The 25043-nt window shown below is 60.7% G+C and overlaps 2 protein-coding genes across 12 annotated transcripts in view; both read right to left on the reverse strand.

The window, feature by feature from the left end:
• COL16A1 (collagen type XVI alpha 1 chain) overlaps positions 1-14600 on the reverse strand; it is a 29664-nt gene extending 15064 nt beyond the window's left edge. For 2 of the 3 annotated variants that reach the window (XM_074555522.1, XM_074555520.1), the window contains exons 1-26: positions 14427-14600; positions 13531-13643; positions 11148-11210; positions 10915-11032; positions 8610-8733; positions 8249-8524; positions 7875-7955; positions 7510-7641; positions 6595-6648; positions 4897-4932; positions 4529-4555; positions 3978-4040; positions 3803-3844; positions 3668-3712; positions 3384-3419; positions 3203-3265; positions 3070-3114; positions 2895-2990; positions 2737-2775; positions 1802-1846; positions 929-964; positions 592-702; positions 476-511; positions 357-392; positions 206-280; positions 21-68 (exon numbers count right to left, since the gene is read on the reverse strand). In XM_074555522.1, coding sequence (XP_074411623.1) covers positions 21-68; positions 206-280; positions 357-392; positions 476-511; positions 592-702; positions 929-964; positions 1802-1846; positions 2737-2775; positions 2895-2990; positions 3070-3114; positions 3203-3265; positions 3384-3419; positions 3668-3712; positions 3803-3844; positions 3978-4040; positions 4529-4555; positions 4897-4932; positions 6595-6648; positions 7510-7641; positions 7875-7955; positions 8249-8524; positions 8610-8733; positions 10915-11032; positions 11148-11210; positions 13531-13606 — 1803 coding nt within the window. In that variant the 5' untranslated portion in view covers positions 13607-13643; positions 14427-14600. The remainder of the gene's footprint in view (positions 1-20; positions 69-205; positions 281-356; positions 393-475; positions 512-591; positions 703-928; positions 965-1801; positions 1847-2736; positions 2776-2894; positions 2991-3069; positions 3115-3202; positions 3266-3383; positions 3420-3667; positions 3713-3802; positions 3845-3977; positions 4041-4528; positions 4556-4896; positions 4933-6594; positions 6649-7509; positions 7642-7874; positions 7956-8248; positions 8525-8609; positions 8734-10914; positions 11033-11147; positions 11211-13530; positions 13644-14426) is intronic. The other variant, XM_074555521.1, reaches the window with a different exon arrangement.
• Positions 14601-18522: 3922 nt separating this feature from the next.
• Positions 18523-25043, reverse strand: part of ADGRB2 (adhesion G protein-coupled receptor B2) — a 39913-nt gene continuing 33392 nt past the window's right edge. For 7 of the 9 annotated variants that reach the window (XM_074555402.1, XM_074555400.1, XM_074555399.1 and 4 more), the window contains 14 exons: positions 24687-24789; positions 24316-24466; positions 23155-23224; positions 22946-23012; positions 22760-22845; positions 22099-22197; positions 21278-21449; positions 21110-21205; positions 20933-20972; positions 20145-20803; positions 19861-19896; positions 19471-19575; positions 19278-19331; positions 18523-19187 (listed from right to left, as the gene is read on the reverse strand). In XM_074555402.1, coding sequence (XP_074411503.1) covers positions 18993-19187; positions 19278-19331; positions 19471-19575; positions 19861-19896; positions 20145-20803; positions 20933-20972; positions 21110-21205; positions 21278-21449; positions 22099-22197; positions 22760-22845; positions 22946-23012; positions 23155-23224; positions 24316-24466; positions 24687-24789 — 1933 coding nt within the window. In that variant the 3' untranslated portion in view covers positions 18523-18992. Of the gene's footprint in view, positions 19188-19277; positions 19332-19470; positions 19576-19860; positions 19897-20144; positions 20804-20932; positions 20973-21109; positions 21206-21277; positions 21450-22098; positions 22198-22759; positions 22846-22945; positions 23013-23154; positions 23225-24315; positions 24467-24686; positions 24790-25043 lie in introns of those variants that run through there. The other 2 variants (XM_074555398.1, XM_074555405.1) reach the window with 2 other exon arrangements.

Here is a 25043-nt window from a genome sequence, read left to right on the forward strand (position 1 = left end):
AGGGGACAGGGGTCACTCACCTTGTCACCCTTGATCCCGGCCAGCTCGGACAGCCCCTCCTGGCCCTGCTGGACACACGTGTGGTCACTCTCTGGGCACTCAGAGCATCCCAGGGTGTCACCCAGCCCCGGGACAGGGGGGTCTCACCCCGTGACAGGAGGGTCCCATTCCGACCCGAGACCGGGGGTCCCGTCCCGTTACTCACCGGCAGCCTCCGCTGCCCCTCGAGGCGCAGCGCAGCGAGGACACGGAGATGATCGCAGGGCTGGCACGAGTCCCCCTGGTGGGGACAGCAGGGGACAGCTCAGGGGCTGCAGGGACCGAGCAAAGCGTGTCACGGAGGGTCACACACTCACCTTGTCGCCTTTCATGCCCTGGATGCCGGGATCGCCCTGGGAGGGAAAGGAGGAGGTGGGCGCTGCTCGGTGTCCCCCAGCTGGAGATGGGGACACCCAGCCCGGCCCGTGTCACCTACCCTGTCCCCTTTGGCTCCTGCGGGGCCGGGGGTGTCCTGGGAAGGGGGAAACAGAGGGAACATCAGGGATGCTGAGGTGACACCGCTCTGTCCCCCACCCCCGGGTTCAGACTCACCGAGATCCCGTCCCTGCCGGGCTCTCCGGGCTCCCCCCGCGGCCCTGGCTGGCCGGGAATTCCGATGGCACCGAGCGTCCCCGCGGTGGGACACGGCTGGCACGGCTCGCCCTGCACAGTGACAGCAGTGACACAGAGCCCGGGGTCGGTGTGGTGGCTCCCAGGATGTCCCAGGCAGCCGTAGGATGGAGGGATGTGACCGTGGCCACCGTGTCACCCCACCAGTGTCACCATACCCACTGTGTCACTGCACCCACAGTTTCACCCCATCCATGTCACTGCACCCAGTGTCACTGCACACACCGTGTCACATCACCCACCATGTCACCATGCTCACCTTGTCTCCTTTCGGCCCCAGCGCTCCAGGGGGACCCTGCAGGAGCAAATTGGGGACGGGGCTGCTTCAGGGAGGCCACGCTGTGCCCCAGCAGTGCCACCCAGCACCCTCAGCTGGTCACCAGCCCGGTCACAGGGTAATCCTGGCCCCAAGCAATGCTCCCACTTTTCCAAAACTCCTGGTTTTCCCAAACCCCTCTCATCTTCTGCTTTTCCCAAAGCCCTCTTGGCTCCCAGTTTTTCAAAGTCCTCTCAGTTCCATCTTGTCTCCCAGTTTCCCAATACCCTCTCAGTTCCCTCATTTCCCAAAGCCCTCTCAGCTCCTCCTTTTCCCAAAGCCCTCTCAGTTCCCGCTTTTCCCAAAGCCCTCTCAGCTCCCTCATTTTCCAAAGCCCTCTCATCTCCCACTTTTCCCAAAACCCTCTTGGCTCCTGGTTTCCCAAAGCCCTCTTGGCTCTTGGTTTTCCCAAAGCCCTGTCAGTTCCCAGCTTCCCAAATCCCTCTCAGCTCCTGCTTTTCCCAAAACTCTCTCATCTCCCTCATTTCCTAAACCCCTCTCAGCTCCTGTTTTCCCCAAACCACTCTCAGCTCCCAGTTTTCCCTAAGCTCTCTTGTCTCCCAGTTTCCCAAAGCCCTGTCATCTGCTTTTCCCAAATCTCTCTCAGCTCCTGCTTTTCCCAAATCCCTCTCAGCTCCTGGCTTTCCAAACCCCTTTCAGTTCCCACTTTTCCCAAAGCCCTCTTGGCTCCCACTTTTCCCAAATCCCTCTCAGCTCCCGGGCTAAGATCCCGGCCCCTCTCCGGCCAAGCAGCCCCGACCCCGAGCCAAAGACCCGGCCCTGACCCCGGCCTTGGCTCCTGGCCCTGCTACTCACGGCTGTCCCAGGCGATCCTCCGGGGCCAGGAGCTCCCGGGCTGCCCTGGAGCCAGAGATGGGGAACGCTGAGCTCGGCCAGGGGGACACCACAGCCCTGGGTGACATCCCTGTCCCCCCAGAGTGACACCACAGCCCTGGGTGACACCCCTGTCCCCCCAGAGTGACACCACAGCCCTGGGTGTGACACCCCTGTCCCCCTGGGTGTGACACCCCTGTCCCCCCAGAGTGACACCACAGCCCGGGGTGTGACGCCCCTGTCCCCTCTGGGGTGACACTCCTGTCCTCTCGAGGGTCACCACAGCACTGGGTGTGACATCCCTGTGCCCTCGGAGGTGACACCACAGCCCTGGGTGTGACACCCTTGTCCCCCCGAGGGTGTCACTGTCACCACAGCCCTGGGTGTGTCATCCCTGTGCCCCCAGGGTGACACCACAGCCCTGGGTGTGACACCCCTATCCCCCTGAGTGTGACACCCTTGTCCCCCCGAGGGTGTCACTGTCACCACAGGCCTGGGAGTGACACTCCTGTCCCCCTAGGTGTGACACCACAGCCCTGGGTGTGACACCCCTGTCCCCCTGAGAGTGACACTCTTGTCCCCCCAAGGGTGTTACTGTCACCACAGGCCTGGGTGTGACACTCTTGTCCCCCTGGGTGTGACACCCGTGTCCCCTCAGGGTGACACCACAGCCCTGGGTGACACCCCTGTCCCCTCTGGGGTGACACCCCTGTCCCCCTGGGGGTGACACCCCTGTCCCCCCAGTGACACCACAGCCCTGCGTGACACCCTTGTCCCCCTGGGGGTGACACCACAGCCCTGGGTGTGACACCCCCGTCCCCCCGGGGGTGTTGAAGCTGCAACTCAGCCCTGCTGGACCCAGCTCTGGATGGGGTTCCCATCCCTGGGGGCACCTGGGACCCCTTTCCCACACTCACCTTCTCTCCCTTGGGACCTGGAGGGCCACCAGGGTCACCCTGAAAGGGACAAAGGGCGGTGTTAGCCCTGCTGGGGTGCCCTGGCTGTGGGGTGGCACCTTGCCCCTGCCATGGCCATGCCCACCGTGGGGACACCGCCCTGGCACAGGACTCCTCACCGGCTTCCCTGGCATGCCAACCCCTGGGGAGCCTGGCACGCCCGGGGGTCCTGGTTCACCAGCCAAGCCCTCCGGTCCCACGAGGCCTGGGTCACCCTGGGGGACAATGAGGGGAGGGTGGCAGTGCTGGCAGTGCCACCAGGTGCCACCTGTCACCCCCAAACCCCTCAGGTACCTTCTGTCCCTTGGGTCCCACCACGCAGATCTCTCCGGGCCGGCCCTGCCAGGAGGGGAGTGGGGTGTGAAGGCTCCTGTGGGGGTGCCCAGGGTTGCCAAGGGGTGCCCAGGGGGTGCCCAGCACTACTCACATCGCGCCCAGGGCGCCCTGGCTTGCCCTGCAGTCCCCCGTCGCCCTTCTCACCCTTCTGGCCCTGCAGGACAGACAGATGTCACCTGTGGTGTCACACGTGGTGTCACCCAAGGTTGGTGTTGGCACCTCTGCCACCATGCCAGGTGTCCCTGCTGCCATGCCAGGTGGGCTGGACTCACCTTCTGCCCCTCAGTGCCTGCTGGGCCCGGGAGTCCCTGCATGGGAAAAGGGGACAAAGAGGGGGACAAAAAGGGGACAAAGGGGGCTTGGGTGGGTGCCCTGGTGGGTTCGTGAGGGTGCCCAGGTGGGCTCGTGCAGGGTGCCCAGGTGGGCTCGTTCAGGGTCACCTCCTGCCCCTTTCATGCCCACACAGAGCTGGACCCACAGAGCTGGACCCCCCACCCCATCCCAGGGCAGGGGGACCCCCACACTGTCCCAAATTCGTCCCCAAAGTGTCACTTACCACCTGCCCACGCTGCCCCTTCTCACCCCGCGGCCCCTCGGCACACTGGGAGGAGGAAGAGGAGGAGGAGGAGGTGAGAGGGGAGGTGTGATGGGGATGGGGAGGGGGATCTGGGGAGGGTTTGGGGGGTCCCACCTGCACGGGGCCATCAGGGTGGGTGCGCACACAGTCCAGGCCCTGCGGAGAGGGGAGGTGGCTCAGGGATGGGGTTTGGGGGGTTTGGGGGCACAGGGGCACCCCCAGGGCATCCCCGTGTGCCAGGGAGGCAGCAGGAGGGGACACCAGGGACAGGGACACCAGGGACACTCACACGGTCACCCTTCTCCCCTTTGCCACCCGCCGTGCCAGGGAGGCCCCGCTCGCCCTTGGTGCCCTGCAAGAGAGGGAGGGAGTGGGACAAAGGGACACAGGGAGGGTGAAAAACGGGCACAGGGTGGGTGACAAGTGGGCACAGGGAAGGGGAGAAATGGGCACAGGGTGAGTGAAAAATGGGCACAGGGAAGGGGACAAACAGACACAGAATGAGTGACAAATGGGCACACAAATGGGCACAGGGAAGGGGACAAGCGGGCACAGGGTGGGTGACAGACACGGTGGGTGAAAAACGGGCACGGGGTGGGTTAAAAAGGGGCACAGGATGGGTGACAAATGGGCACAGGATGGGGGACAAACGGGTACAGGATTGATGAAAAACTGGCACAAAGTGGGTGTAAAACAGGCACAGGGTGGGGGACAAATGGGCACAGGGAGGGTGACAGACACAGGATGTCCCCACATCCCCATGTGTGCCCGCAGCTCCTGGCACAGCATCCCCACATTCCTGCTGCAGCTCTGGGTGTCCTGGAGAGGTGACAAACCAACCTTGGGACCTGGGGGACCGAGGGTGACCTGTGGACACAGGACAAAGGTGTCCCCAAGGTGGCAGCAGCAGAGTCCTGAGCCCACCACAGTCCCCATTGTCTCAGCACTCTGTCCCCAAGTGCCACCATGAGGCACGAGGTGTCCCAATGGCTGCCACCTCCCTGCCATCCCCCCAACACCCCAGCCAGCTGTTGCTGTAGGAATGAGGCCACATCTGGAAAGGATCACGGCCCTTCCAGATGTTGCAGGGCCAGGAGGAGCTGTGGCGTCGTGGGGGGCTGGGGACAGTGGTTCAATGGCTTTTGTCACCCCCAGGTCACAGCCCAGCCTGGCCAGGGCAGGGTCCCCATGCCCGGTGCCACACTCACATTTCCTGGTGCCATCTGGGGCGAGCAGGGAGGGCACTGCAAGAGACGGAGGTGGGAGATTGGAGCAGCTGCACGCACTGCCCGTGGCACCCCGAAAACCAGGGCGCCCAAAAACCCACCCAAAAACCCACAACAATCCAAACCCCACAGCACCCCCAAACACCAGAGCAATCCCAAACACCAGAGCGTCCAAACGCCAGAGCACTCCCAAACACCAGGGCACCCAAAAACCCAGAGCACCCCAAACCTAGAGCACCCCAAACACCAGAGCCCCCAAAAACCCAGAGCACCCCAAATGCCAGAGTATCCCAAACACCACAGCACTCCCAAATCCCAGAGCACCCCCAAAACCCCACAGCATTCCAAACCCACAGCACCCCAAACCCCACAGGAACCCCAAACACCAGAGCACCCCAAACTCCACAACACCCCAAAACCCCACAGCACCCCCAAACCCCACAATACCCCAAACCCCATAACACCCCAAAACCCCACAGCACTCCCAAAACCCCACAGCACCCAAAATCCCACAGCACTCCAAACACCAGAGCACCCCCAAACTCCAGAGCACCTAAAATTCCACAACACCCCCAAACCCCACAGTTTCCAAAACCTCAGAGCACCCCAAATCTCATAGCACTCCCAAACCCCACAGCACTCCTAAAACCCCACAACTCCCCAAATCCCATAACATCCAAAACCTCCACAATACTCCCAAAACCAAAATCCACAGCACCCTCAAACTCCACAGCACCCAAAAACCCCACAACACCCCAAACCCCACAGCACCCCTAAACGTCACAGCACCCACAAACCCCAGAGCACCTAAAACCCCAGAGCACCCAAGAACCTTTTGCACCTGCCTCGGTTTTTCTCTGTAAAGAGTTTTGTTATTTTGCTTTTTACTAAAACTTTTTTTTTGTTTCCACCACTCCCACAGAAGCCATCCTGCTGATTTTATACCTTCTAATTTAGCTGAGCTATCTTGGGTGTGAAATAGATCTCCAAGCACTTATGAGACCATTTATCACCCTCCACCCCATTCTGCACCCCGAGACATCCCCGTGGTGGGATGAGTGATCCCAGAAACATTCAGGGATGAGGAACAGATTCCAGAAACGTTCAGAAATGAGGAACAGATTCCAGAAACGTTCAGGGATGAGGAACGGGAGCTCTGGAGATCTGCACCCACCCCAGTCTGCACCCTGAGACATCCCTGTGGTGGGATGAGGGATACCAGAGAAGTTCAGGGACAGGATCCCAGAGAAGTTCAGGGACGAGGAACAGATCCCAGAAACGTTCAGAAATGAGGAACAGATCCCAGAAACATTCAGGGATGAGGAACAGATCCCAGAGACATTCAGGGACGAGGAACAGATCCCAGAGACATTCAGGGATGAGGAACAGATCCCAGAGACATTCAGGGATGAGGAACAGGAGCTCTGGAGACGTTTCCCAGCTCTGGCAGACGCTCAGAGGGAACAAAGAGTCCCTTGGCCAGAGCTGGGCTGGCTCCAGCAGCAGCACGGAGCCAGTGGGGCCTCAGTCCCTGCTCGGGGGAGCAGAGCAGCCGCTCCTCACGGCGTCCCTGCAGCACTGGGAGAGCCCAAATTGGCAGGGACAGAGCCAGCCGGGCTGTGGGACAGTGGTGGCACCGTGGGTGGCACTGGAAGGGGAGCAGGGCTGGCACACGCTCACCTTGTCCTTGGGATTGTCCCTCAGGCTGGTCCTTCCTGAGGTTCTGCCCGGCTCCTGCACAGAGGGAAGAGCTGGTGGGAAGAGCCTGGAGCATCCCAGCCCTGTCCATGAATTCTGGGATGGTCCTGGCCGGGCACCCAGGGAGGAGGAGGAGGAGGACGAGGCAGTGGTGGGACCGTCCTGACACCTCCCTGCCTCCCCAGCCTCGCAGCAGGTGGAAAAAGTGAGGAAGGGATTTTCCAGGAGCTGGAGCAAGGGGATGGGAACAGGGATGCGGGACCCAGGATGGGGACAGGGTTGGGATGATGACAGGGATGGGACCAGAATGGGACTGGGATGGAGATGAGGACTGGGATGGGGATGGGGATTGGGATGGACTGGGATGGAGATGGGACAGGGATGGGGATAGGGATGGGAATGGAATGGGAACTGTGATGGACTGGGATGGAGATGGGGCTGAGAACAGGGATGGGGACGGAGATGGGACTGGGATGGGAATAGGATGGGGACTGGGATGGGATGGGATGGGATGGGATGGGATGGGATGGGATGGGATGGGATGGGATGGGATGGGATGGGACGGGACGGGACGGGACGGGACTGGGATTGAGATGAGGACTGGGACAGGGACAGAAATGGGGACTGGGATGGGAACAGGGATGGCAACAGGGATCGGGGACCCAGGATGGGGATGGGATGGAATGGGATGGGACTGGGATGGGGACTGGGATGGAAATGGGAATGGGAACAGGGATGGGGACTAGGATGAGAATGGGGATGGAAATGGAGATGGGCTCAGGGATAGGGACAGGATGGAGACCCAGGATGGGGATGGAGATGGGAAGAGGGACTGGGATGGGGATGGGGACTGGGATGGGACCAGGATGGGCACAGGGTGGCACTGCCGGAGCTCACGGTGCCCAGCGGCTCCTCCAGGCAGAAGCAGCGGGTGAACACCCTGCCCTCGGGCTGTGGCACCATCTCAATCAGGTTGCTGCTCTGCATCAGCTCCGCTTGCCGGCGGGTCTTGGGCGTTTCCGTCTGGCACTGCAGGGACACAGTGGGGTCGAGAGGCGTGGGGACAGGCAGCACGAGGCGGTGACACAAAAGGGACAGACATTGCACCTCAGTTTCCCCTGTGGGGAAAACTCCAAGTATGCACAGGGCCAGGGTTGGGGTGGGGGCACTCAGGGACACTCATTGGCACTCATTGGCACTCAGTGGCATTCAGGGTGCTCAGAGGCACTCAGTGGCACTCATGGTCACTCAGGGTCACTCACCCCGCTGGCCGAGATCTCGCAGCACCCCTCCTGCCTGGCCAGCTCGGCGTCGCAGTAGATCTGAGCTTGCTGGAGGTCAAACTGCAGCAGGACATCGGTGACAGGTCAGGGGTGGCCCTGACACCACGGGCCGAGCCAGGGGCACTCACTGGCACTCAGGGGCACTGACGCCAGGGCATTCATTGGCACTCAGGGGCACTGACCCTGGAGCACTCATTGGCACTCATGGGTGCTCAGTGGCACTCATGGGTGCTCAGTGGCACTCAGGGGCACTGACCCCAGGGTACTCATTGGCACTCAGTGACACTCACTGGCACTCAGGGGCACTCATTGGCACTCATTGGCACTCATGGGCACTGACCCCTGTGACTCACCCTGACCGGGGTGCCACGCACGGCGTCCAGCCCCAGGAAGGCGTTGCCCTCGGGTGCCAGCGCTCTCCTTGGCCCCAGCGGCTTGGAGGAGATGGAGGCGCAGTCCAGGTGCACAGACACGGCCTGGTCCTGCACAGCCAGCACCACCTTGTGCCAGCGCCCGTCGAACAGCGACGCCACCGCCTTGCCCGCGAAGGTGGCGCTGACAAAGCTGGCACCCGGTGCCCGCGCCTGGAACTCCAGGCTCCTCTCAGGGCCGTGCACAGACAGGGAGAGCTGGGCACACAGAGGGGACAGTGGCACGCTCAGAAATGGCTCCTGGTCATTCCTGGGGTGTCCCCACCACGTCCCCGGGGTGTACCTGGGGGTATCCCTGGCGGTCGGTGACCTGGAAGAGGTACCAGTGCTCCCCGGTGCTGTTCTTCTTCAGCAGCAAGATGAGGACCAGGGTGAAGGTGGGGGGCAGCCCCCGGGGGAACACCTGCCTGTGGGGACAGCTCTTGGGGTGGCTGGATCCTATGGGGTGCTCCAAGGAGGGTGGCACCCATCCATAGGGGTGGCTGGGCCCTATAGGGTGCTCTGGAGATGGAGCTGGCACTGAGGAGGGTGGCACCCATCCATAGGGCACTTTCAGGTGCCAGCACCACCCCAACAACCTCTTGTGGGTGCTGCCATGAGCTGTCCCCACTGATGGCACCATCCATAGGGCACTTTCAGGTGGCAGCACCATCCCAACAAGCCCCCTGTGTGTCCTTCCATGTCCCCAGTGTCATCCCCTATGGATGGGTGCCCCAATGTCCCCACTGTATGGCACTTGTAAGGTGCCAGCACCACCCCAACAACCCCTTGTGGGTGCTGCCATGAGCTGTCCCCACTGGTGGCACCCCAGCTGGCATCACAGTGGGTTCTGTCCCACACTGCCACCCCTGCTGGCATGGCTGCAGCTCTTATCCCAACATTTTGTCCCAGGGCAGACAGGAAATGCATCCATCATCGCCAGGGAGGCTCTGGCAGCCTTTCCCAGCCCATTTAACCACTGGAAATATTTGCTCCGGGCTCTGCTCCGCTCCCAGCCTTGGCTGCACACCCACGGCTTTCCAAGCCACTGCTCTGGAGCTGCACCAAGGGATGGGCACTGTGACAAGGCCAGCGGTGCCCTCTGCTCTCCACGGGACACAGGGACACCCTGACAGGGCGCTGAGGTGGGTGGGCACCCATAGGATCTAACAGGATCTCTGTGCCCATCTCCAGACTCCCCAAAGCTGAATTTGGGGTGCCCCAGCCAAGAACAACACCAGCCTGGATTCTCCACCATCCATCCAAGGGTTTGGCTGCCCAGGCTGGATCTGCTGGCCCTTTGGAGAGCCCCATGCCCAGCACAGCTCTGTGCCAGCCCCGGGGCAATGTGGGGACACGCCACAGCCATTTCCTGCAGGACGTGGATCTGCTGCCACCCTGCCACGCTGCAGCGTCCCTGCCAGCCCTGGCACCGGGGGGACAAAGGCCAGACACCCTGTGCCCCCCAGCAGCCCCCACACACCCAGCAGTGCCTGCTCGGAGCCTCTGGAGCTCGTCTGGACCCCGCAGGCTCTGCCAGGAGCAGCCACAGAGCAGCCACAGAGCTCTGCTTGCGCAAGGTTTGGCCAGCACCCAGCAGAGCCGTGGCAGCCTGGGGTTTACTTTCGAGGAGAAAGGTGTTGGCACAGCCTCGGGGTCCCCAGTGTCCCCATGGGTGACACGGAGCTGCCTGGCAACCCTGGCACGAGCTAAGGGCAAAGGCCACCCAGTGTCACAGACACATTTTATGGAAAATCCTTTCCTTAGGGTTTTTCCTCCTGAGAAGCTGGGAGGCCTCAGGAACAAAATGTAAACAATGATTATCTGCTGCTGTGGAATGCAACAGGTGCATCTGGGATTGGTCTCATGCTAACTGTTTCTAATTAATGGCCAATCACAGTCCAGCTGGCTCGGACTCTCTGTCCAAGACACAAACCTTTCTTATCATTCCTTCTTTTTCTATTCTTAGCCAGCCTTCTGATGAAACCCTTTCTTCTATTCTTTTAGTATAGTTTTAACATAATATATTAGACTATAATATACTAATATATTATATTCATATACTATATAATACATAATATATAATATGTTATATATGATATATAATATATGATATATTATATATCATATATCATACATGATATAATGTAATGTATTATATATTATATTATATTATATTATATTATATTATATTATATTATATTATATTATATTATATTTTAATATATATATTATAAAATGATAAATCAAGCCTTCTGAAACATGGAGTCAGATCCTCATCTCTTCCCTCATCCTCAGACCCCAGTGAACACTGTCACACCCCAAATTTACACCCCAGACCCCAAATTTACACCTGGAGGAGCTTTGGGCCACCTGAGGGTCACTCAGGGCCACCTAAGAGGTCACCCAAGGCCACTTCATGTGTCACCCAGTGCCACTCACTGTGTGGGCTGGACATGGAGTTGCCTGGCATCCCTGGCACGAGCTAAGGACAAAGACCACCCTGACCCCAAATTTACACCTGGAAGAGCTTTGGGCCACCTGAGGGTCACTCAGGGCCACCTCACAGGTCACCCAAGGCCACCTGACATGTCACCCAGGTCACTCACTGAGTGGGCTGGACCAGGGGCACGGTGCCCAGGCGCAGCACCGTCGGCCCCCGGGCGCTGCGGATCTTCTTGACGGATGAGATCTTGAGCAGGTCGAACCTTTTAACCAGGTTAAACCCTGCAGGACAGAGCAGGGGACATGAGACCCGGCCCTGGGGCAGGTGACAGTCCCCAGGCAGGTCACAGAGCCCATCCTGGGGTGCCAGGGGATCCCTGAGAGGCTCTTTCCTTACCGGTGACATTCTCGTACTTGTCCCCAAACAGATCCTCGTCCCAGAGCCGTGGGCACAACTCCCCTGTGGGGCAAACCAGCCGTCACTGTCACTGTGTGTCCCCAGGCAAGCAGGGTGGCACCACACAGAGCTCCCCAAGGCCAGGAGGGTCTGGGGGTGCTGCCAGGAGCCGGCCCCAGCCCCCTGAGGCAGCGCAGAGCAAAAAAACCTCCCTTGGGAAGGGACAGAGATTGAGAGGAGACAGAGCTTTGGATGGACAGAGACTGGGAGGGGACAGAGCTTCAGAGGGGACAGAGACTGAGAAGGGACAGAGATTGGGAGGTGATAGAGATTAGGAATGGACAGAGATTGGGAGGGGACAGAGATTGAGAGGAGACAGAGCTTTGGGACAGAGAGAGATTGGGAGGGGACAGAGCTTCAGAGGGGACAGAGATTAGGAGGGGACAGAGATTGGGAGGTGATAGAGATTAGGAAGGGACAGAGCTTCAGAGGGGACAGAGATTGGGAAGGGACAGAGATTGGGAGGGGACAGAACTTGGGAAGGGACAGAGATTGAGAGGAGACAGAGATTTGGATGGACAGAGATTGGGAGGGGATAGAGCTTCAGAGGGGACAGAGATTGAGAGGTGATAGAGATTGGGAAGGGACAGAGATTGGGAGGGGACAGTGCTTCAGAAGGGACAGAGCTTCAGAGGGGACAGAGATTGGGAGGTGATAAAGATTGGGAAGGGACAGAGATTGGGAGGAGGCAGAACTTGGGAGGGGACAGAGATTGAGAGGAGACAGAGCTTTGGATGGACAGAGATTGGGAGGGGATAGAGATTGGGAGGGGACAGAGACTGGGAGGGGACAGAGCTTTGAAGGGGACGGAGCTCCAGAGGGGACAGAGCTGGCGCTGCTGCCTCCCGCAGGTGAAACGCTTCCCCAGCTCTGTCTGTTTTGCCCGCAGACAGCCCCCCGGCTGCGATCAGCATCAGGAGCCTGGGCCGGCTGCCAGGGACACCCACAGCGCCATCGACATCTGTCCCTTCCTGCCCCTTCCCGAGCCGGTGGCCCTCGGGGACAGGCGCGAGGGTCCAGCCCGAGGCCGAGGAGCAGGAAATGCCGTGTCAGGGGCGGTCACGGGGGTGCTGCTGCTGCTTGCAGGGATAAATCACGGCCCCGGCAGCACTGAGCCACCTCCAGATGCGCCAGATGTTGGGAGGTGCGAGATAAAGGAGTAAACAAGGGAGAAGGGAAGGATTTGTTTTGTCTCCGTGCAAAGCGGCCCTGGAGCAGGATGGGCACGGAAGATTCTCCCACCTCTTCCTTGGATGTTCCTGGGGGTCTCTGAGCCCCCCCAGACCCTCCCCACCTCTGTCAAGAGCTTGGCACCACCGTGTTTGTGGCCCAGGCTGAGCAGGGTCCAGCAGCGGTGTGGGGACATGCCTGGGCCAATGTCACAGCAGTGAATGTCACAGCCAGGGCAGTGTCCCCTCACCCCCGGCAGGGCAGGGGACCCCAAGGAGTGTAAATCACCCCAGTGCCACCCCTCTGGAGCCTCTCCCAGCTCTGGGAAGGGAAAATCTTGCCTCTGTCTCTCAGGAAAGGCCGTGCCGAACAGCAGGAGTGGGTGACAATGACAGTGACAATGTCCCCTCCCGCCTGATGCAACCCCGGTGTCGGTGTCGCTTCCAGCAGCTCCTCCCCTGGAGCCCGGGGCTCATCCCACACCGGGACCCATCTCTGTTCCCCGTCCCTGTTTCCATCCCTGTTCTCCCATCCCTGTTCCCTATTCCTATCCCTGTTCCTTGTCCCTGTTTCCATCCCTGTTCTCCCATCCCTGTTCCTTGTCCCTGTCCCCATCCCCGTTCCCCCATCCCTTTTCCCATCCTCATTTCCCCATCCCTGTCCCCATCCCCGTCCCTGTTCCCATCCTCAGCCATTGTCCCCCTGTCCCCAGCTGCACCTGGACACCTCCCAGCCCTCCACCATGGTGTGGATCATGGCCAAACCCCCCTCGGGAGCTCTGTGCATCCTCACCCTGCCCTGTCCTGGCTCACCTGACCTGTCCTGGCTCACCTGCCCTGCCCGGACCCGGGTCCAGCCGCACTGCCCTGGCTGTCACAGAGTGTCACCAAACCCCATCTGTCCCCATGCCAGGGCTCTGGGGGCTGTGTTGGGGTGTCCCAGGCTGGCTCCCCACAGTCGGGCTGGCTCAGCTCTGCTCTCCCTGGTCCCCTGCCCGCGGGGGATGCTGAGCAAAGCCCCGGAGCTCACTCTGGATCCACCACTCTGGTCCTGACACAGCTCATGGTGTCTGTCACCTCTGATCTGCCCCCCCTGTGACAGGGACAGAGGAGGACGGAGGTGGCTCCCAAGCCCTCCCCTTGGTGCTCCTTACCTTCTGTTGGCAGCGGCTCCTTCCCCTGGCAGGCGCTGATGAGCCCGGTGAGCACCAGGGCCCAGAGACCCCTCATGGCGCCCCTGGCAGAGGCTCAGAGCCCTCAGGGCCACCTGCAAGGGACAGACCCTGAGATGGGCACCTGGTTGCCCACACCAGTAAAGCCACCAGCATGGAGTGGCACTGACCCTCCTGGCCATGGCTCAGTGATGTTTAATGGGTCAGAGTGGCCCCCCATCCATCTGCCCCACACCCATCCCAAGCCTCAGCATCCCAATATCCCTGGGTGTCAAAGGCCAGCACCCAAATTTACTCCAAACATTCAGAAATGCAATGATTGAAGTTTTCCCCAGAGTGGAACCGGGTGCACCCACCCGGGAAGGGCTCAGCAACCTCCCGTTCCATCTCCCGGTCCCGCGTGGATCCCGGGAGATGAAACCAGGTCGGGGTATCCCTGCAGGTCACCCCGACCTGGCCCCTCTCCTGCTTCCTGCCACGAGGCAAGCCGGGGCTGCCGGCAGGGCCCGGAGCCGGGACAGACGGACAGACGGACACTCTCGGCTCCGGGGCTGCTGCCGGAGCGGGACATCCCCGTCCTTCCACCCCTGCCCTGCCTGCTCGGGGCTCTCTGGCACCCCCAGATCTTCCCAGCCCCCCTGTCCCCCCACAACCCCTTCACTGTTGTCCCCTGTGCTGCCACCCCGGCTCCTCTGGCCCGTGCCACCCCTTGTGTCACCCCCGATCCGCTCCCCGCTTTCCCCGCGCCGCACCCTCCGCACCGGCGGGTCCCCGCGGCCCCGGGGCGTAATTAACGCCGGGGATTAACGGGGAATAATCCCCCTCGTCCCGTCCCGTCCCGCCGCAGGGCCGGGCTGCTCCGCGCTCCCGGGGCTCACCTGCGCGGGGCTCGGTGGGGACGGGGCTCTGGGGGGGCGCGGGACACCGGGACACCGGGAATTCCACCCGGGACACCGGGAACTCCGCTGGAGAGCGGCACACCGGACACCGGGAGCCGCCCCCGCCGCCTTCCCCGCCTCCCTCCGGGGGGAGCCCGAGCCGCCCCCCAAGCGCTGCCCGCCCCCCGCACCAACCCCCCCTTCCCCAACCCGGGGGAGCCGCCTTGGCATCCCCGCCCTCCTCCTCCTCCTCCTCCTCCTCCTCCTCCTCCTCCTCCTCCTCCTCCTCCTCCGGGCGCCTCCCCCGGCAGCGCCTCCGCTCCCTCCCCACCCTCCTTCCCCTCTCCGGCCGCCGGACCCCAATCCCGGGGTTCCCCTCAACCCATTCTCTGTCTGCCATCCCTGTGGAGCGGCTCTTCCTCTCCCCACACGGAGCTGAGGGCACCCGCTGGTAGCACCGCTGGCCAGAATGTGTCCCCAAGGAAGGACGGTGTCCCTCAAGGATGCTCCTCCACGGGCACAGCCCCAGGAGCAGCTCCGGGGAAACCTCGAGGCACGGAGTCAGCCAGCCCTCTGTGTGACACGGCGCTGCTGTCCCCTCCCTGCGCCTCGGGGGTGCCTTGGGGACAGTCTGGGAGAGATGCCTGGGGTCAGAGCGATGAGACGGGATGGCTGCTGCCACCATCGCTGCCGCCATCCCTGCCGCTGGCACCGCGTCCTGCTGATTTCCCAGAGCCCTGCCAAGCCCTGGGATCCCGGGATGTGCCAGCCTGCAGCACTGCCCCGGGAGGTGCCAGCCTGCAATTCTGCCCCGCAGCCTGGCTGCCCCATCCTCCCGTTCCCGTGCGTGCCAGGCCGCCCTGACTCCCCAAAACCAGGCAGAGAACGAGCCCAGCTCATGTAATTTTAGGTCTGGAGGGTGCAAAGCATCCTCTGGCATCTCCGTGGCTGTGTCACCGTGGCACAGGGACACTCAGGATGGCCCAGCTGCGTTTTCTCCCGAATTGTGATGGATCTGTTCAGGCTGCAGCTTTAGAGACGCGTGAGGGACGCGTGGATCTCAATAAAGTCGCTAATTAGCAACTGCTGCTCGTGCAGAGGCAGTAAATGAGCTGTCGTGGGCAACCCCAGCCAGTCCCGGCGACAACGCTCTCGCGAGGTGCCTGCTGAGGTAATTAAGGGTAATTAAAGCAAGTGGGAACGAAAACACAGCGAATTTTCCTCGTTCTCTCCTTTGGAATGATTGTTCTTTGTTTGGGGCCATCCAGCAGCGATGAACGTGGGTTTGTGTGTCCTGCGGGCCCCAAAACCGGCCCCACATCCCATCCCAGCCCCAGAGCAGAGCAGGGGATGAAGGGCAGCCTCATCCCATCCTCTGCAATTCCCAATTGATCATCAATTCATCCGCAAAACACTTCGGAGGGTTTACAATTGAGTTTCCCTCACTTCCCAGGGTGCTCCCCTGGTCTCGTTGTCCCCAACCCAGCGACACAAAGCGACCAAAGGTGGCAGCGGCGTGGAAAACCCCGCTCCCGTGCAGCTCCTGCTTCTCTTTGCTGCTCCAGAGCACGGGATCGGCATTTCCAGAGGGAGAAAGAAGCCGGATCCCGCCTGCCCAGAGCTCTGCCTTGGAGCGGCGCCCAGCGGGGGGATGGAAAGCAGGATCCTGCAGCCCACCCTCCATCCATCCCATCATGGAAAAAGCAGAGGCACGCTGCGCTTCCAAGAAACTGCCGCGCCGCCTGCCAAAAAACACGAGCCGGAGCAGAGCCCGATAATTTTGGGGCTGGAGACAATTTTGGGGCCGGAGACAACTTTGCCTCCGAGCAACGCGGAGATTTTGTTACCCTGGGGGCTCCCCACGTCTCACTCCCCCCAAAAAGCTCCCCAAATCCAAGGAATGAGGGTTGGGATGACGCCGGCCGGACCAGGCTGGCTCAGAGGCAGCTGGACAAGGCGCAGGAGGGAATTCCTGCGGTGAGGATTTCAGAGGCTCAGCATTAATTTCTGCTCCGATCCAGGCACAATTCCCCCTCCTCCCCGCCTAATTCCAGCCAGGAAGGAAAGCGCTGCAGGAATTCTTTCCAGCTTCCCAGGGCCGTTTGTAGCCACGGTGCTAGAACAGCACTTTTTGCCTCTTTCTGGTGAAGTTTCTTTCGCGGGGAGCGGAGGGAGAAGCCTCAGAGCAGATTCTCCATCATTTCCGCCCCTCAAAATTCACAGTTTTGGCACTGGGGGCACTCAGCCTGGCTCCGATGGGAGCAGAAAATGGGAAAGGGCTCCAGAGCTCTGCTCTGACCCACCCCGTACCCCCTGTCCGGCAGGACTGAGGATTTCAGCGCCTCAGCATTAATTTCTGCTCCAATCCAGGCACAATTTCCCCTCCTCCTCGCCTAACTCCGGCCAGGAAGGAAAGCGCTGCAGGAATTCTTTCCAGCTTCCCAGAGCCGTTTGTAGCCCCGGTGCTAGAACAGCAATTTTTGCCTCTTTTTGGTGAAGTTTCATTCCTGGGAAGTGGAGGGAGAAACTCCACGAAGTCCTCGTCCCCCGAGCAGCCTCAGAGCTGCTTCTCCATCATTCCCGCCCCCCAAAATTCACATTTTTGGCACTGGGGGGACTCAGCCCAGCTCCGATGGGAGCTGAAAATGGAAAACAGCTCCAGAGCTCTGGGATCTGCTCTGACCCACCCTGTACCCCCTGTCTGGCTGTCCCTTGTCCCCCTATGCTGGGACACACCACGAGTCTGTGCCTCTGGCCCGGGCTCCGTTCCCTCGCCCCATCTGGCGTCTCCATGAGTAATAAAAGCCGCTAATTGCCAACAGATGCCCCAGGAAACCCTGACGCTGCCTCTCGCGGCTGTGTTTGGCTGGGGAAGGAGAGGAGGGGAGCTGGAGCAGGCCCCGGATCCCCCCAAAGCAGGGAGGGCGGCGGGAGGGGGATCCCAGTGCGTGGCAGCTCTGAGAAACCGGAGCTGGAGGATGTGGCTGCAGAATTCCAGCAGGATTTCCAGCAGAATTTTCCAGCAGAATTCCAGAAGAATTTCCAGCAGAATTTTCCAGTAGAATTAGGGAGCAGCAGGGGAACACCCCAGGGAATGGATGTTGCTCCTGACCCACACCCTCCATGGGGCTGGGGGCCCCACAGCAGCCCCAGGATCTGTCACCCATGATTCTGACCCCTGCCATGGGCAGCCAAAATCCTTGTGTTCATCTCAGCCCCCTCCCCACGCAGCTGGATCCCCCTTAGGAGGTGGCAGTGGGATAATTTGGCTCCTTCCACACCCTCCTCGTCACTCCCATCACCACGTTGGGACACAAATGGCTTCTCCCAGTGCCCCAAACCTGGACTGGGAACTGCTGGGATGAACTGGGCACTACTGGGAAGAACTGGGATGAAATTGGGACTTTCAACCCCACTCCAAAGGTCACATCCTGTCCCAGTGTCCCAGTGCTGGGGATGGGGGCAGCCCTGTCCCATCCCATGGTCAGTGGCCACCAGCCCAAACTGGTCCGTGTCCTTTGCTCTTCCCAAGCCTGTCCTGTCCAAGGGAAGCCCTCAAGAAGCTCAGAAGGCTTTTCCCAGAGGGAAAAGGGCTGGGACCAGGATCTACTCCCACCATGGCACAGCCATGGAGGAGCTGGAAGGGTTTTGGTGCCGTGATCCCACCACGGATCCAAATCTCTCATCCCAGATGTGCCCGGAGCCACCAGCAGAGACGTCCTCTCCTCCAGCACCACTGTCCTGCTCTGGACATTCCCACCCACACCTGCTGCTCCTGCTGGAGCTCCCACCTCCATCTCTGGATGCTGGGATGCTCCAGCAGTGCTGTGCAGCCCACCTGGAGCGAGGACGTCCACGTGGTGACGACCTCCAAGATTCCTAATTTACTGACAGATTAATTATTCTATAATTACCTTTCCCAGCTCCCATGATCAGATGCTCATTTGCAGTGTGTGGGAGCAGGATCAGCCCTGCTCGGGGTGGGATTTTTTGGGCAGGGGGGTGTATGCTGTGACTTTGGGTGACACTGGGTGACACTGGGTGACACTGGGTGACAGCCACCCCCAGGCCAAGCACGAGGCAGCGCCCACGGCCCCACGGCACCACAGAGAGTGAATTTTATTTCCAACAACGACAGCACCTGCCCCGTGGGGTGGGGGACAGTGGGGAGGGCTGGGAGGGGGCGGCCGCGGGGCTCCCGGCGCTTTTCTGGGGGGGGTCCCGGGGGGCGGCCGCTGGCGTGCACACGGTGCACGGCGTGAAGAAGAAGAAGAAACATCCCGGTAGAAAAGAACAAAGGTCTGAGGGCCTCCACGGGCCGGTCCTGCCCCGGGGGTTGGGGTGCAGGCGTGAGCGTGGGGGAGCATTTTGGGGATGGGTGGGGGGAGAGGGCGCGGGTCCCCTCCACACCCGCGTCCTGGGGGTGGCGGGAGGAGGAGGAACCGCATGAGGACGGGTGGGAGGCGGCTCTCCCGAGGGGCAGGGACCCCCCCGGCTGCCCCGGAGCACAGAGCAAACCCAGCGGGGCCGCGCACGGGGCGGCGGCGGCGGCGGCACCTCCGGGGCTCACACCTCCGTCTGGAAATCGCCATCGGCCGCGTCCAGGCCAGCGCAGTGGCTGTCCCAGTCTGCCCTGCACAGCTCCAGCCGGTCCCGCTGGGCGCTGGGCAGCGAGCCCAGTGTCATCGCCTTGAACGTGCTCCATGGCTTGGGCGGCGCTGCCGGAGCTTTCGGCCGCTGCTCCTCGGGGCTGGTCACATCCTGCGGGGTGAGGGGCAGCTGTGGGCAGGCTCTGTGCCACAGCCACCTCCTGCCCTCTCCGCAACACCCCCAGGAGGAGTCAGGACTTACGTTGGCCGTGTTCTTGTCCCCGCCGCCCGACGAGACGCTCCACCGCTTTTCTCGCTGCGGAAAAACGCCAGCGCTCAGCCCCGGCAGCGCCCATGGGTGCCCTGAGTGTCCCCGGGGTGCCACAGTCCATGCAGGAGGAGGAAAAGACTGGCAGGGCGCACGCCAGGGCAGGATGGGGCCTCCAGGACCTCACCTTGGAGGAGCCGGTGGACGGAGCCCGGTACCGGTCCAGCGTGTGGAATTTCTGGTTGAGCTCATGGTAGAGCTCGGAGTGGCGTTTCCGTGTGTGCATCACCTTCTGCGGGGGCAGAGCAGGGCCTGTGGCCATCGGCTCTGCCCGCTGTGTCCCCTGTCCCTTGGCACTGTCCCCTGTCCCCATCCCTGTCCCCATCCCTGACTTCCTGGGCCATCCCAGACCAGCACTCCACGCTCATCATCGGTGTTTTAATCCAGTGCCAACGCTTGCTCCTGCCTGGTCTAAACCCCTCAGAGCTCAGGAGCTGCTGGTGGGGCAAAGGGAGTGGGGACAGCCTGGATCAGTCCCCCACGATGGCACCGGCGCCACCTCCATGGCAGGACTTACCTCAAAGTCCAGGTCAGAGTACCGCAACCTCTTCCTCTGGCAGGGGGACAGGCAGGAGCAGGGGAGGAGATGGAGAAGAAAAGGGAAAGGTCTTTGCAGGGCCAGGATGAAGGGGAACAGGGTTTAGGGGCTCATGCCAGCCCCTATCCATGCCCAGCTGGGGACACGGAGCTCATCCCACCAAGGATGGGATGGCATGGGGGGGAATTCATGCAACCCTACACGTGCATTCATGTCCTGGGCACACAGATCCCTCCCCACACAGGCACCAGCCCCCCGCTCACCTCCAGGGACCCCACTTTCATGGCAGAGCCGGGCACGGTGCGGGGCATGGTGCGGCTGCGCTCCGACAGCTCCGAGGCCAGGATCTGCCTCACCGTGGGGTGCTGCTTGAACTGCAGGCCGTAGGGCGCCTTCACCGTGGCGTAGGGCTGGTTGAGGTTCACGTTGACGTGATCCACGGCCACAAAGCCGGGATAGGCGTCCCCTTCTGCCGCCGGGCGCCCCGTCCCGCTGGGCACCGCTTCCTCCGTGCCGGCACCGAGCGTCCCTTCCTCCCGGGGAAAGCGCTTGAGGCTGCTGGTGCGCCGGGGCAGCATCATGTAATCGCTCTCCCGGGGCGGCTCGGGAGCCCGGATCCAGCCATATTCCAGGGGCCTCAGGCTGCTCTCGGTGCACAGGTAAACGGGACCCGGCGCCTCCAGGCTGAGCTGCTGCGCCGGCGGCTCGCCCAGCTCGGTCAGACCCGCCACCACGTTGGGCGTCATCTTGGGCACCTGCACCAGGATGCTGGCGGGGGGGATGTTGCCGGGCAGGCTGGAGAAGCCCAGGCCGCCCTCCGAGGTGGTGTTGAGCTTGGGGTCTTCGTCTCCGTCCAGGGAGATGCGCGACAAGGTGCCCGTGATGGTGGCGGGGTTGCAGGTGTTCACCTCTTTGAACAGCACTGTGGGCAGGGAGCAGGGTCAGAGCCGGCCCTGAGGGTCCCACCGAGGGTGGGAGGCACAGGAGAGAGACCCCCCCCTGGCTTGTGCTGCCTGTCCCTCCCAGGTGTGGCCAACAGAGGGGAGCTCACCTGTCTGACACGCCAGGTCAACGTCCTTTTCAAAATCTGTCTATAAAAATCCAGAAAGAAGGGAGAGAGCGAGAGAGAGAGGAGAGAAAGAGAAGGGAGAGACACGGGGAAATGAAGCAGCATGGCCGGGCACGGGCAGCAGCGGTGGCGGGGGTCTCCAGGGGGGGACCCACTCACCAGGATCTGCACCTGCCCGTTCTTGCAGGAGTCGGGCGAGTTCTCATTCTCCTCGCTCCTGCACCCCCCCATCTGACACTTGACCACGTCCTGGACCTGCGGGGACAGAGCCGGTCACGGCCCCGCGGCCAGGGCTGTCCCCCGGCGCCCCTCCGGCGCCGCCCCCACCTCTCGGCGCAGGAAGCCGTGCACGGTGATGATGACGAAGCCCTGGACGGAGTTGAAGACGGCGAAGAGGACCTGGAAGAGGATGGAGCGCCGGTCGGTCATGGCGAGCACGGCCGACATCCAGGTCAGCGCCAGCAGAGGCAGGACCACGCAGGAGCTCCACAGCGATGCCCTGGCGCAGGGAGAGAGGGGCCGGGGTGAGCCCGCAGGGTGGGGATGCCTTGGGAGAGCCCCCTGAGCATCGCCCCCTCCCCACAGCAGCCCCCAAACCCCACAAGCATGGCCGGGGCTGCGTGACACAGCTGTCCCCTCATCCTCGGTGTCCCCAAGCCAGCGCTGGCTGGGAACTGAGGGTTGAGGGGACCTGTGGGCTTCAACCCCTCAGGTGTGTCCCTGTCCCCACACAGCCACAGGGTGCTGGGGGGACACGGGGACACCGCCACCCTCCCACGGCCACCAGAACAGCAGAGAGGGGAATTTGGGGATTTTTTCTCTTTTTTTGCAGCGAATTTTGGGGCTGCCTCTGTTATGACCAAACCCTCATGAGTGGGTGGGTACTTTGGCAGCCACACTCCATGAGGAGGGACATCCCGGGGGTCCCCCACCCCAGGCCAGATGAGCCCCCCAACCCCAGCGATGAGGTGACCTGCCATGGGAAGCCATGCCATGCAGACGTGATGGGACACCCCGCCCCGAGCACACAGCGTCACCCTTCCTTCCTTCCTTCCATCCCCTCGGGGACCCCCAAGCCGCCCCCAGAGATGCCCAGAGCCCCCTCCCCGCGCTGTGCTCGGGGCGGGGGGCGCGGGACGGGCACTAACATGGCACTGCTGGCGGTGGCGGAGGTCATGGCCGCGCTGGACACCACGCCGCACTTGGTGCATTTCAGCAGCAGGCTGCCGCACGGGGGGGGCTTGGAGCTACGGGCCCAGCGCCCCCCCGGCGCCCCGCGGCCAGGACCGGGCCACGCGGGGACGAGGAGGAGGAGGAGGAGGAGGAGGGATGCAGGCATGGGGAGAGGGGAGGGAGCAAGGCAGGACGGCAGGGAGAGGGCGGGGAGGATGGACAGATGGACGGACAGATGGATGGAGGGATGGATGGATGGATGGATGGATGGATGGACAGACACAGGCAAGAAGCAAATGGGAGGAGGAGAAGAAAGAGAGAGAGAGAAAGAGAGAGCGTCGGGTTAGTCGAGGGTGGCAGCTGTTAATGGCGAGGGGGGGTGGCCAAGCGGCAGGGGAGGGGGCGGGCACGGAGGGGGGGCTGCGGCCTGCGGACCCCCCCTTCCCCGAGGGGCTGCCCCCCAAATTCTGCCCCTCCAGCAAGGAGGGGCTGTGCTCACCCCAGGCTTGGCCCCTGCCGCCTATTGATGCGGTGAAATCTGCCCCACCCCGTGCCCGCTGCTTGGGCACCCCTGACAGGGTGTGGGGGTCGGGGGGCACCCCAGGGACCCCCTCGTGGGGCACAGGGCACACTTACCCAGCTCGCTGCTTTTTGGACTTATCTGAAATGCCGTCGCGGGACATGAGCTTGTTGAAGACGATGATGCCCACCAGCATGTTCACCTGCAGGAAGGGGAGCTCAGGGCTGGCATGGAGACCCCTGCCCGCGCCAGCAGCTGTCACCAGCCCCGCCAGGGTGGGCTTTGGGGGCTCCAGGGCTCACCAGCACGATGACAGCAGCGGGTCCCACGAAGGCGTAGAGCAAACCGCCCTCCAGCGAGAGCCAGCAGCTGCAGGGGACACAGGGTGGCGGGTTAGGGACAGGGTTGTGCCCTGCTCCCAGTGAACCCACAGCAGCCACCATGCCCTGCCCCGTGTCCCCTGTCCCCTGTCCCCTGTCCCCATCACCCCCTGTCCCCTGTCTCCACGTACTAGCTCGCTGTCCCGTAGCCTTTGGTCCGCGTGAATCCAACAGAGACGGCGACCACGAGGGCTGGCAACCCTGGAGAGGGGACACGGGGATGGAAGAGATGGAGGAAGGTGGCACTGTCCCCACCCCATGCCAGATCCAGGGGTGGGGACAGCGATGGAGCTCCTCTGAGGGTGCCACCCTCAAGACACCCGGGTGTGCTTTGATCTGCTGTGCCTCAGTTTCCCCTCTGATGTGTCACAGACATCTTTTATGAAAAGTCCTTTCCTTAGGATTTTTCCTCCTGAGAAGCTGGGAGGCCTCAGGAACAAAATGTAAACTTTGATTATCTGCTGCTGTGGAATGCAACAGGTGCATCTGTGATTGGTCTCATGTGGTTGTTTCTAATTAATGGCCAATCACAGTCAGCTGGCTCGGACAGAGAGCCAAGCCACAAACCTTTGTTATCATTCCTTCTTTTTCTATTCTTAGCCAGCCTTCTGATGAAATCCTTTCTTCTATTCTTTTAGTATAGTTTTAATGTAATATATATAATAAAATAATATGAATATAAAATGAAATATAAGAAATACATAATATATAATATATAGTAAATAACAAATAATAAATAACAATATATAAATACTATAATATATCTTAATTAATGTTTTATTTATAATATTTTATTTTTAATATTTATAATATTTAACAGAATATTTTATTATATTCTAATATAATATTTTATAATGTATTTTATATTTATGTATTTATATATTTTTATTTTTATATTTATATATTTTATATATTTATATATTTATATTTTAATATATTAATTTATATATAATTTCGTTTAATATGATATTTATAATATTTTATTTATACTGTTTTATTTTTAAGATTTTAATAGTAATATTTCATTATATATTATAATATATAAATAATAATAAATATATAATAATAATAATAATTAATAATATTAATATAAATCAAGCCTTCTGAAACATAGAGTCAGATCCTCATCTCTTCCCTCATCCTCAGACCCCTGTGAACATGGTCACACTTTGCCTGGGGGGTACCAGGGATGGACAAGGGGTGTCCCCCTCCCAGCCAGGCCAGGAGATTTGTAAACAATGAAGATTCTTTATTCAGAAATAAAGATTTGCACAGCCAGGCCGGGCTCTTACCCCATCCCAAGCACAGGAAGCGTTTCCTGACCAGGCGTGTCCGGATCCTGCCGATCACCGCCAGGTAGGACTGCCAGGCCTCGGTCAGCACCCAGCAGAAGGACGAGAGGAAGAAGAAGTGGAGGAAGGCGGCGGTCATGGTGCACACGCCCTGCGGGGGGGGACACAGGGACATCACGGGGACATCACAGGGACATCAGTGTCTGGCACCGTGGTGGTTAAATGCCCATGCCCAGCGAGGTTTGTGTCAAAGCACGGGGGATTTAATCCCGGGATCGAGTTAATCCAAATCCAATCTGCAGCTGGGAGCCAGCAGGGGATCAGGCGAGTGGCCGAGGGTGGCAGGGTGGTGGCAGGGTGGTGGCACCCACCTTGCTGAGCATCTGGGACTGGCCCACGAGGATGAGGATGTTGGAAGCCAGGATGGAGACGCAGAAGTTGAGGAGGATGATGGAGCGCTCCGACTTGATGAACCTGCGGCAGGAGCGGCGTGGGGCCAGCCTGTCCCTGGCCTTGCCCCTTGTCCCACGTCCCTGTCCCTTGTCCCTGTTCCTTGTCCCTTGTCCCATGTCCCTGTCCCTGTCCCTGTCCCCGTCCCTGTCCCATGTCCCTGTTCCTTGTCCCTTGTCCCCTGTCACTTGTCCCTTGTCCCATGTCCCTGTCCCTGTACCTGTCCCATGTCCCTGTTCCTTTTCCCTGTACCATGTTCCTGTCCCCTGTCCCTTGTC

Source organism: Zonotrichia albicollis, chromosome 20 (genome assembly GCF_047830755.1).
Source record: "Zonotrichia albicollis isolate bZonAlb1 chromosome 20, bZonAlb1.hap1, whole genome shotgun sequence".
Classification (NCBI taxonomy): Eukaryota; Metazoa; Chordata; class Aves; order Passeriformes; family Passerellidae; genus Zonotrichia; species Zonotrichia albicollis.